The following is a 12,191-nucleotide window of genomic DNA, read 5'->3' as shown; positions in this document are numbered from 1 at the left end:
AGAGCAACTAAGTAAAAAAATTTTTTGTTTGTTTTTGTTTTTTTTAAACTTGTCCTGCCCAGCAGCCTGGTATAGAGTATAATGACCTGGATACCATATTGTGCCAGACAGATTTTACTTTAACAAGAGAGTATTAAAATACTCCTTTGTCTGTTTTATTATTTATTTAATTATGTATTGATTTGTCACCGGGCCGGACAGGGGGGCAGACACGGGGATGGGGGGGCACAAACAGACAGCACAGAGAAAGGACAACACCTGTAAGAGAAGGGGGATGGAGGGTGGGGACAACAGGGAAAAGCTGTGGGAAACACCAATTGCAGAAATGTGTGTACATGTGTGTGCGCATAAGCCTGTTAAAGAATGTAGTTGTTAGTGAGAGTGGGACGCCACGACTGTAACAGGCAGGCAAGAACCGCAGTAGCTAATAGGGGTGGGAGAAAGAAAAAGAATAAATCAAATAAAAAAAAAACAAACAAACAAACAAAAAAGACTCCCAGATGCACTGCGATGCAAACGCGGAAGACCCCGACCCAAATGCCAGTTGACAACGTAATGCCGATGGAACGCAAAAAGCGTAACCCGCGGAAGAGCAGCGCCCGGACCGACCGCGGCGCGCACACAACATAGACCAGTGCTCCCCCCCATCCAGCACCCCACCGCCGCGCAGCAAACAACCAAAATGCCCAAATGCCATGCAATCATCAACACCAATGCACAAGTGACGAGCCCAACGCGCACACTGCACGAGCACGGCGACACCCATGCCCAGCAGCCCCCCGCGAATCCCGCATGCGAGGTCGGGCAAACGAGAGCGAGCAAACGGAACAACACGACACCGAAAGCCAGCGGAGAGAAACACCAGCAGCAAGTCCCAGCCCGGCAGCAAACGCGCTGCACAGGTCACCGTGCACCCGCCAATAAAAGTCCACCGTCCCCCCAACCGCCGGAAAAAACTAAGGCCGCCGGCGCCAGCCGACATCCCCCATGCACCGCGCGCCCCCCGGCCGGCATGCAACACCAGCCAAACCAGCAACGAGGCAAAATCAACTAGCTCAGCTGCATGCCACCAACAACCCACCCACCCGTCAAGGGCCGAGAACTCCAGGCACAAACCCAGAACAAACCGGAGCACAGCCCTGCCCCGCACCCACACTGCACATCCCGAAAACTAACTATATACCTCAGTATCCAGAGGGGTCCAACAACTGGCCGACAGAGAAATGGGCAAGCACGGATCCGAGGCCAACGAAGCAAAACAGGGACGCAAACAAGTCCCTCCAAGCCAACGAGGAGATGCCCCCCCCGGACTCCAATGCACAAACTAAACGCCCAGCAGCCATCCAGAGACCCTGCCCAGGGAAAAAGTATAATGCATCAAGATGCATCGACAATCGCCCCACAATCCCACCACAGCCCACCAAACCGCAATTGGATCAACCCGCACAGAGACCCCCACCCCCAGAAGCCAGGACACCCAGACCGCATGTCCAGGGGGAAGCTGTACCCCGCCCCAAGGAAGAACAGCAGAAAGCCGTGCCGGGAAGCTCCCTGCCGCCAGGGAGCGATAACGCGGGAGAACCAGGCCAACGGTCCCCCAGCCCAGCCAGAGGCATCCCTCCCTACAGTGCAGGCAGTGACAGCAGCCCCCGAGGCCGATCTCATCCCCGGACAGGGGCCCAGCCCCCCCCAGTCAAGCACCCCCAAGGAGGAGCACCAAACCTACCCCGACAACACCGGTCGTGCGCCCCAGAGACTCCCGAATGCCCCCACCGTGAGAGAGCTGGCAGGGGGAAGCAGCGGGAGCCTCACCTCTGCCGAAGAGGGCCCAGGCGAGGAGAGGAGACAACGGGCCCCCAGGCCCAGGGACATACCACCCGCCCAGAAATGAGCAAAGGCCACAAGCCCGAGTCCGCAGAACCCTAGGTCATAGGCGGGCCCCCACGCCAGGGGAGCCCCGACTCCCCCCAGCCCACCCCAGATCAGGCAAGGCCGTCACCATACCCCACAGCACCCCCGACGCCCGGGGCTCCAGGGGTAGGACACGAGGCCAATGAGAATCTCCCCCACTCCTTCAACCCCTCTGCCTGCCTCTGTAAATGTATTGTTTTGTGTTGGATGCATGTCATGGATTGTGAAGTGTTGTATGGTGGAGTAAAGATAAGGTGTGTGGTAACTAAGGTGCAACTAAAATTGGAGGGTAGTTGTGACACAGGCACCCCACAACTGTCAGGTAGTGGAGCCTCCCATCGTGCCCCTCCCACCCCCCAAGCCCTCTGTGTCTAATGTGTAATTAAAATTGAGGGGCAGGCAGTGAGGGAGGAAGAAGTGCGAGGCCGCAATAAAGCAGCCCCACCCCCCAAACGCCCTGCAGGCTGCCCGCCCCCCAGGGTCCTAAGGGTGTATGTTGTGAGACATGACCAAAGGGGGAAAGGTGAAGGAGGTCATAGTGAGGCTAGAAGACCAGATTCCTGACTAGCCCCATCATTTATTCAGTCCCGTCCCCCACCCCCCTAAGCAGGAGGACGCCAGGTCCCTCCAGCCCAGGGCTTATAGCAAGAGCCCCTCTAGCACCGGCAGCACCCCAGAGTCAGCGACAACCCCGCCCATCCCCCACTAAGTACATTTGTTTTTGAAGTACTTACACTTGTACTACGTAATGCTCCTCCTACTAAACTATTGTTCTTTTTGTTCCACTACACCTCGGTCGTTACTACTTACTTTCATATTAAGATATTACATATATTACAACACATGATGACCTTTTAAAATCCAATTCATTGGTATAGATTGTACTAGTGGTCCCCAAGTTTTTGACTTATGACCAATTACAGAATAGTTATTTCTACTTGCAACCTCTTGTCACATTTCAGAGCAGAGCAGTTTCACCAACGAGAGATTCCCTCAACACTTCTCTCATGGTTTTAGTTAAATGATCATTTAAACTGTCCAAGGCCCACAGAGGTTATGAATGTCCACTATGTGACAAGAAAGTCCAAATTTGAATACAAATTGGTGTAGCAGAACTTTTTCTCTTTTCATTCTTTTGTACTTCCATCATCTTATGACCCCTCCGATTTTTCTTGTGACCCTTCGGAGTGCTAGCAAACCCTAAGTTGGGAACATCTCCACTTCAACCACCTACAGCAGTAAAATGCTGATGCATCAGTTTGAACTGTCAAATAATGTACTGTAAAAGATTATATCACTAACACGGGCCATTTTTCTGCAGAACGAGTACTTTTACTTTTGATATTTTAAGTACATTTTGCTGATTATACCTCTGTACTTTACTTGTAATACAGTGTACTGTATTGGTACTTTTAGTGTTTAGCTGTAAATACAATACTGACATCACTATTTAAGTAATGGCAAACCTGTTAGCAAAACGTTGTGTTTACACAACCAACTGATTAGCCTTAATTTGGAGTCCTGTTTGTGGCCACTTGAAGAATGTAAGTCCATTATTCACTCTGCTTTTTGTTCTGTATTTGGTCACCAACAACTCTTAAATATCTGGATCTTTAGCTTGTAAATGCTGAACTAAAGTTTGTCTGTTTGCAGCTTGGTGCCAAGTAGGCTGTGTACAGTGGATTTTTAGAGCTTGCTGCCTGCTGTGGCTCTATTAGAGAGTGGTGAGAGTGAACCAATCAAAACAATGAGCTGAAACTCACTATAAAGCTCCGTAAAGCTGAGGGGGAGCTGCAGATTCAGGTGATAATTCACTGTAGGTTCATCATCCCCTTCACATAGCCACATTGTTTTCAGATTGTTTTCGCACTGGCATTTGCTACAGATTATAAAAATATCAACTCTATACCTCTTCCACTAATAATAGCTAAAACTGTTGAACCCATAATGAAAACAAACACAACCAGCTGTGGTAAAATACTTTTATAGAGCAGTCATCCATATCTGAAATATAGCATCCAAGCAGAGTAGCTCTGATATGTACAGAACTCAACTCACTCATTGAATTTATATGCTTTTTATGTAAATATGTGGTGTTCATTTGTTTATGCATGTGCTTGTGTGTGTGTGCTGTATGTGCATGTAGACATATGTAATAGTTTGTCATCAATTACAGTATATTAAAAGTTTTAAATACAGGTCATAATAATTATTTTTAAATGTCTCTGGTTATAAAAGCTGGTGTTCTGACCCTCATTAGTCCATTAATGAAGATGAATCCTTCCACTCAATCTTTTTCTCTCTTTGCCTATAAACTCTTTTCTTTTCATCTTTTATAAATATTCTCCATCCACTCTGCTGTATTGCCTCTTGTACTGTGCCCCTTGCCCCTTTCCACCGCTATATATTCTCTTTATATCTCCTAATTGCTTCCTAACTGTGAGTCATCTTGTGGACTGAACTTTTGCTTTTATTTGACTTCAGCACTTTTACTTCCCTGCACCGGTATCAAACCTGTAAGTGCTGAAGAGGCATTTTAAGAGCAGTAACAACATGTGTGCCCCAGTCAAACCATTCTCATCAACTCCAAAAACAACAGCTAAAATTATAACCTCTGTAACTCTTTGTCCTCCCACAGTTTTATGTTTGCATTTTAATTCTCCAGTTCATTCCACACTTGTTTTTGAATCAAATCTCCACAGTTTATCTTCTGTTGTTTTTCAAAGAAGGGTATGCAGTGCACTAAAGTATCAAAATGTCTTTCGCTCTATCCTCTAGCCCTCAGAGGAACCAGAAACATTTCTTCCTGTTCTTCTTGGTGGTGGCAGGGGGTCGCACCAGTTGAGGGGAGTCTTGTTGGTTGGGTGTGGTGGGCTGGGGAGTGGCGGGCTGTGGTGAGCCCTCAGGAGGGTCGCCCACCTTCCATGTGCGTACCACCTGCCCTTCCTGCAGACGAAAGTCATGCTCTACACTAGAAAGAGAAACAACGCAGGAAAGTGTTGGTTATATGTTATATGTTATGTGTGTTTAAACCTGCAATAACAGATTTTTGTTGTGAACACAACATTGAAATATCATCACCTTTGAAATTGTTATGACGAACTTCTTAGTAAACAGTTGATAATTTACACATCCAGCAGTTATGGGGCAACATTATCATTCATTTGGAGTAATGTTCCTGACCACCTGAAGAATGTAAGCCCAATATTCACTCTCTGTTCTTGGTCTGTACCAACTCTTTAGAGAAATATCTGGCTCTTTAGCCAGCCAGATGTTTGCCATCTATTTACTAACTGTGCCTGTCTGCTGTTTGATGAGCAGGTAGTGTACAGTGGGTTTTTAAAGCTTTTTCACTGAAAACAGCTGCCTGCTGCTTCATGTGATAGTTCTCTGTAGGCTCATCACTATGAGCACATTGTCACATTTTTATAACAAAAAAACAACAATTATAGCCACATTAAACATTGCATGAATAAAGACAGAATGCACAGCACCAGATACAAGGAAGAACTAGTGTGAAAAGCATTAAAGAGAAGCAGTGAAGACTCCCACACCTGCCAGTAGACAATAACGAAGCTGTTGACAAAGTGAATCAAGCGCTAAAATGCTGAGTATCACAGAAATGTTGCAGCACCAGGAGGGATCGTGGGACTGCAGTTGACACACACACCAAACTAAAGTCAGCAAGGTGCATTGTCACATGACAGCACAGCTCAGGGGCTTCACTGCCGAAATGAGATTTGAACTCTGATGCACCTCTGCAGAAGCTATAGGTAAAGGTAAGCAATAATAAATGAATGCATCTGCAATAAAGGAATAAGGACAATATTTGCTTGCTGAATTACTTTTGTCAGCAGTTACATGTTGGGTAAGCTTTCCCCCCATGAACTGATTCCCCCTTTCTTTTTTTATTCATTTTACTTTGCTGCTATTCTTGCTTATTATGCAGTGGCCTAGTTAGATGGTGTTTCTCATCAAAGCACAGATGCTGGAAATAAAGAGGACTCCCTCGGTTGAGGATACGAGGAGTGCTGCAGAGGAAGCAAGAAGAACTGAGCTCAGCAGCAGCAGCAGGGCCTGGAGTTTTCAGGCAAGAACAATGAGGACTCTCGCATTCATATCCATCTGGCTTCATAACTCCCACTCCCTCAGTCACTCAACCACTTCACTCTGGATGCCCACTAGTATTCTAATGCACAAAAAAGCAAATGAAACATCAAACTCCAGACGGGAGCACAGTGCAGGCAATGGGTACGGACAGAGTAAACAGTTAAAAAGTGAGTGGGTGCAAAGAGCAGTGGAGAGGATTTCTTCCCTCCGCAATATTTACAGCAGGTAGGAAAAACAGCCACCTCAACTAAACCTTTTTGTGGTAGCTGGGACTGCTTCACAGCCTGAAACAAACCTCCAAAGCTGTGTAAAATGAGGTGCTAGTCAATAGGAAAAGTAAGCAATGGAATTTGTCTGTGCCGCTTTTCCACCCTGAAATGAATAGAGTAAATAAAGTACTCCATTCCACCATCTTCACAGTCTCCTTATTTGTGCCACCATACAGCTCAGCTCCCTATAGAGCTCCCCAGTGGCTCTTGCCTTGCGTCTGCTGTGTTCCCTCTATGTGAAAATGAATAGCCCTGGTCCACAGCTCCGTGTCATGAAGGCACATTGGCGCTGTAGGGAGCAGTCCACCCTCAACCTTAATTATCTGCACACTGAGCCCACAAACTGTGCCAGGCAGGAAGCTGGGGAACCTAACAAATTTCTTTCAGCTGCTCCTCTTCTGTCCTCTGCTCACATCTCAGCTTTATCGGCTATAGGCTGCATCCTACCTCAGGTCGCACCTGTGGGTAAATTAGGCGTGTTTTAAGGATGATGCAAACCATAATATAGGTTTTAGAAGTGGGAGCATGAGAGAGAATGATGCTGCTAGTGTGCTGACCTGAGTGTATAGGTGGCAGTTGCAAGGTCATTTTAATTCTAGTGTAACTAAAGTGGAAAGAAATGTGTTTTCACATTAGTTCCCTCCAGTGCAGAGACAGTAGGTGTGTTTACATTGTGTTTACACAATAAAGTGACAAGAATACATAAACACTAATACACAAAGAGATAAACCATGAAGAATGTAACTTTAAGAGTACATCCCCAAAATGTTAAGATGTCTCAATAACCCAGTTTAATCGAAAACAAAAAGGGCAACATAGAAATGGACTGTATTCATTTAGCCATTAGAAATAATGCATAGTTAGGGACCCAAGCTAAACAATCTAAAAATCTTTTTATCAATAGGGAAAAAGACTACAACACTATTTCTGTGATGAACTCTGGTGTACCCTTGCAATTTGTTGATGATGTCACTGATTGTGGAGTCCCACCAGGTGTGGGATGTATGTAATCTAATTGTATTACAACTCCGAGTCTATAACCTCAGAGTTTCAGTGGGAGGATCAAAGTGACGCCAAAGTTTATTACAATATTTCTTTCTGTAAAGCTTGTGTCAGTAATACACTATCCATTCCCAATGTATGACCTTACTTTGCACGTCATTCCATCCTTCACTGTATGAGTCTCCTCTTTTTTAATCATTCATTTTGGGAGATGGTGACCTTGCCCAAGAGCACTACCCCAGCGCATCTCTAGAGGGGACTTTGAATCAGCAGATTTGTAGTTACCACATCATTTGTTTGGAATTCAAGGTTATTCAAAACTCCCATTTAAAACAATTAGAGAAAACTAACAATAACATTTGAAATGTTATTAACATTATTACTGGCTATATAAATTATATATATCATATTGCTGTGTATGGTAATATAGCTTTTACTACAGTCAGATGAACTTACACACAGTATAGCGTGCTGGCTCTCAGAAGAAAGAGCAGGATACTTGCACCGCACTGCACTTTGTGTAAATGAGGATATTAAGTGCTGTCAGATTGGATACAGGCAAAAAATCTGACAAGCTGAAAACAATATTTTAAAACAGTATTTTAAAATAATATAAGCACAGAGGTTGAGCAGGGCTTCATCTCTTTTTCATCCTTCTATCTATAAAACATTCATACAACAGCACTAGCAGGAGATCATCATTCCTCCTCCTCTGTGCTTTTGCTGAGTGGTGGAGGAGAGACTTCAGCAGAAATATAGCAGTGCAAAGGCAATCAACTCGAAATATCTTTGCAATTTTCTCTCCTATAAGCTGAATATCTTTTTTTTTTTAAAGAATAGAACATTTCATTTCAGCAGGAATTACATGAGCAGTAGATCTCTCCGTAGAGAGCGCTGTTTGTCTGTCATGAGGTACCACACCCACAAATGCATGCATATGCCAACGCACAATACCACAGATGAATGTGTATGTGTGCATGCGGGCACATGGAAACACCTCCATCTACTGTAACCACTCAACATCCACCCATACACACACAGACACAAACACACACAAACACAACATCAACAACCTTCCTATTACTTCTCAGGAGAGAACAGGCTGTACCCTGAGGTATTGCACTCTTCTCGGACTATTATTCTAAGATGGTCCCACCAGCTGCTTGGCTGTCACAGAGCGTCCCAAACAGTGGTCTGGCTTATAAAATCCTCCTTCGATACTTACATTAACATTCACATTGCATTGATTTTGGAGTGTGATGTTAACAAATATGTGCGTAATTTAAAAGACTGTAACAGTATATAACATTTCATGGTAATCTATCCAACTGGTGTGATTTTGTTCAGCTCATCCATTGCAATAAGCTTACAAGCAGCATCACACTGAATGCTTAAGAATAAATGCACTGCCTCAGTGTTGTTTGAGTATTTGTCAATGCACTCTTCATATTTTCACTGTGTGTGAATTCTAGTACTTATCAGTAGATTTAGCTACAGTGCAAACATAATTTTTGTTGCTCTTGAACAAAAGCTAAGGTATATAATGCCATCAAAATATAGGAAAAGTAGATGTTTGATCAGTACTTCAGAAGTCATTCAAGTCTGTCAGGTGGAGTCTGTGACAAGCAGAAACTGTGTGTGCATCATTTAGCAATATTGGACAGTAAGGGCAGTTGTATATTTTGCAGGTCAGGGATTTGGCCAGGCAATAAAACCTGAATGAAACAGAGAAATGATTAAATAAAAAGTAAAATCACAGGCAAGCTCATAACAAAGAGGAAAGGGCACCACAGCAAGAGTCTACAACCATGCTAGCAGCTCTGTAGGCTGTACACAGCAATGTTTTTAGCTAAATGCTAACGTCAGCATCACAATGACAATGTTCATCATGTTCAGCAAGAATTATTCAGTCCCTCCAGGATTTTGTGATGTCAAGATCGCAACTATTAACACAAATTCAACAAACCCCGCAACAATTACTAAAAAGGCCCGTGAAGTCCTAGAGGGACTGATTATTAATTATAGAAATTAGCACTAAACACAAAGTAAAGCAGAATGGAGTGTTATTAGTTTGCAGGTATTTGGTCAACAGTACCACTGTGCTCTGAAACCCATTATTTCCAATGGCTTGTGCCACACCACAGCAGCTTTTCACTATGTTAAGAAAAAGCAGCAGTCGACGCAGCACAGCAGTGTGCTGAACTCAGCAGTAAGTGCAGCTCAAATCGCCTTAATTTGAAAATGTTTTAATTTTGACCTGATGATGGCACTACATGAAAGATTAAGGGATAACCAAATAACTAACTCTCCTGACCATTCAATTGTTGTTGAAATATTTCTATCAAAACCACAAATGTTAACCTCATGGTGGCACTAGAGGAGAAGTCTGACGATCACCATACTCATCCTCTGGGAACCATGAATGCTTGTGTCATCCATAGAGCCACGCTGCTAGCATGGCTAAAAAATGTCTCAAGACAGCGAGTCATTTACAGGTTTTGAACTATGTCTGATACCTGGAAGTAATATAATAAATCAGTACCTCAGGATGACAGGCTTAAAACAAAATACGAAAAAACAAAATATGAGTAAGTTGTGCTCCAAAAGATACATCTTAAGATCTTACATCTAAAGATATTTAGATAATGAGATCGTGATCTCAAGCTAGACATCCAGTCAACCAGTTGTTGTCAGGTTCGCTTTATTGACAGATGGCTGAAGCAGCTTTTGTCTGTTGGCATTATGTGATTGACAAAGTTCCAGCGTGACTGCAGAGCAATCAGATTTTTATTTAGAAATCATTAATCTTGCATATCCACACCTTCATTCATCAAGCTCACAAAGGTTTGGAGAAAACCTCATCAAAAGAAACTGAAGGTATAGAACAGGCTTCACTAACAAGATAGTAGACTCCGGAAAGAACCAATGGAAATTGATGTCTGCAACAGGCTGAGAATGGTGAGGCTTTATTTCAGTATGTATCGCTAGGAGGAGACCGTGTGACAGAGCAAGAAAAGAAAGACACTCAGACTGTAAACATGACTAATACCTCAGGGACACATCATCATATGATTTATGCTATCCACGTCGGGTTTGACTATGCAATATAATTTATGCTAATCATAGGATGCTAAAAGCTTAAATGCACATCACCGGTAGTCGGATCACATTACACGACAACACCTCTCAGCATAAGACAGAACAATATATAGTACTGAAACTTTATGTGCTAGGATACTTGTTTTCAAGGTCAATACATTTGGCTTCATAATAAGTGCTGAAGTGCTTGGCAGCAATTCAGAATAAACAAAGGGAAACCTGTTATGGATGACTTTAAATAATGTAACCTTGTGCAGCTTTAATGTTACTGTCTCCCTGGATCTCTGTCCTCTTGCTTGCATCTCTTGCATTCTCTTTTTCCATTGCGTGATAATGAAGGCCTAATATTTACATTTTCATAACAATTACCCACATAGCTTTTACAAATGTGACCTTATTAGTGACCTCTGGCACTTTCCACAGTGCTTTGTTTTTCTAAAATCAACAGCACAGCCATTGTGAGAGAAAGGGCAGACTAGACTCTCACCTTGTTTGTATTTCTCTCCATGCATGAATAAATAACACAAAATTGTTGTTCATTGAAGGGACCAGATGAAGAACCTGGCAGGTTTAAGATCAGAGAAAATCCTCTGCATTAAATAGCTTTGTAAATAAAGAGCAAGCGAGGTTAAGATTGATTACTGAGGAAGCATAAGCTAGGGATGAGGAAACAAAAGCATATGTAGGCCAGGAGCTTATAGTCCCATCAGAGGTAGTCTGTACCAGCTTAAGACTAGCCTGTACCAGCTTAAGACTTGACCCGCTATTGTAGTCTAACTCTCAGTGTTTTGTTTACTCTGTAGAGCTCATTGTACCATGGGAAGATGCTGTACAAAGTGTATAAATGAGACAAGCTTGCATACACCAAACCAGCAGCCAAAAGCGAGGCTGGCAGTCCTGAGCATCCAGGATCTGCTCTGTGGGAAAAAAGCTGTTCACTGTGAATTCGCACTCATTACTGGTTTACTCTGGGAGTTCTCAGTGCGTGCATGCAGCTATCAGCTAACTGCCTGTGTCAGTAGCTGCTGTGAGCCGCCTGATTAATAAATGTAGTAGAAGAACAGAAATAGTGGAAGGTGAGACGCAGACCTATGACAACACAAATACGTCAAAGGGTCAGTTAAAGAAACTAGCAAATAAGAGACAAAAGAGAAAAGGACAGTAACTGATTTCTTACTTTTTGGCCACTTGGTGGCAGCAACTTAACTTATCAAACTTTTAAAGTAAGGGTTTGCCATTTTGGGAGATACACTTATTTGCTTTCTGGCAGAGTTAGATGAGAAGTTCAATACCACTCTCATGTCTGTAAATATGAGCCAGCAGCTGCTTAGCTTAGCATTAAGTGAAAAAACTACGTTCATTAATAAAAAGGTTCAGAATCCCTTGTGAATTGTAGGAATTAAACCTGTGGTCTTCAAAGATGTTGGTCGGCAGATTTTAATCCAACAGTGAGACTATTATTGATCTTCCCATCTTACTATCCGCTTAAATGCAAATATGTGTAAACTGTAAACAAGCTATTAATTTAATCCGATATGATGAACGTATTAGCATATACTGTAGCTGCTTCATTTATTTGGAAATGTGTTTATGTCAACGTGGCAAATGTAAATTCAATATTCACTCTCTTTTAGCTCTGGTTTTGGTCTCCTCTCACTCCTATGGGAAATCTCTGGCAGCTAAAAGTTTTCACCAGCTAGTTGGTAACTCTTTGTCTGTCTGCCAACAATTTTCTTACAAAGTATTTCCAACAAAAATTAATTGAAAAAACAATTGTCTGCAGCCGCCAAACACATGCTA

At 43.3% G+C, this 12,191-nt stretch overlaps 1 protein-coding gene across 1 annotated transcript in view; it reads right to left on the bottom strand.

The window, feature by feature from the left end:
* Nucleotides 1-4,317: 4,317 nt before the first annotated feature.
* Nucleotides 4,318-12,191, bottom strand: part of LOC119915151 (protein INSYN2B) — a 22,991-nt gene continuing 15,117 nt past the window's right edge. The window contains exon 3 of the mRNA XM_038734751.1: nucleotides 4,318-4,882. Coding sequence (XP_038590679.1) covers nucleotides 4,693-4,882 — 190 coding nt within the window. The 3' untranslated portion in view covers nucleotides 4,318-4,692. The remainder of the gene's footprint in view (nucleotides 4,883-12,191) is intronic.

This window comes from Micropterus salmoides, unplaced genomic scaffold (genome assembly GCF_014851395.1).
Source record: "Micropterus salmoides isolate LMB-PRFRI ecotype aquatic unplaced genomic scaffold, ASM1485139v1 Ms_hic_scaffold_20, whole genome shotgun sequence".
Lineage (NCBI taxonomy): Eukaryota > Metazoa > Chordata > Actinopteri > Centrarchiformes > Centrarchidae > Micropterus > Micropterus salmoides.
Note: the sequence above shows the minus strand (reverse complement) of the source record. Positions and strands in the feature narration are given on the sequence as shown.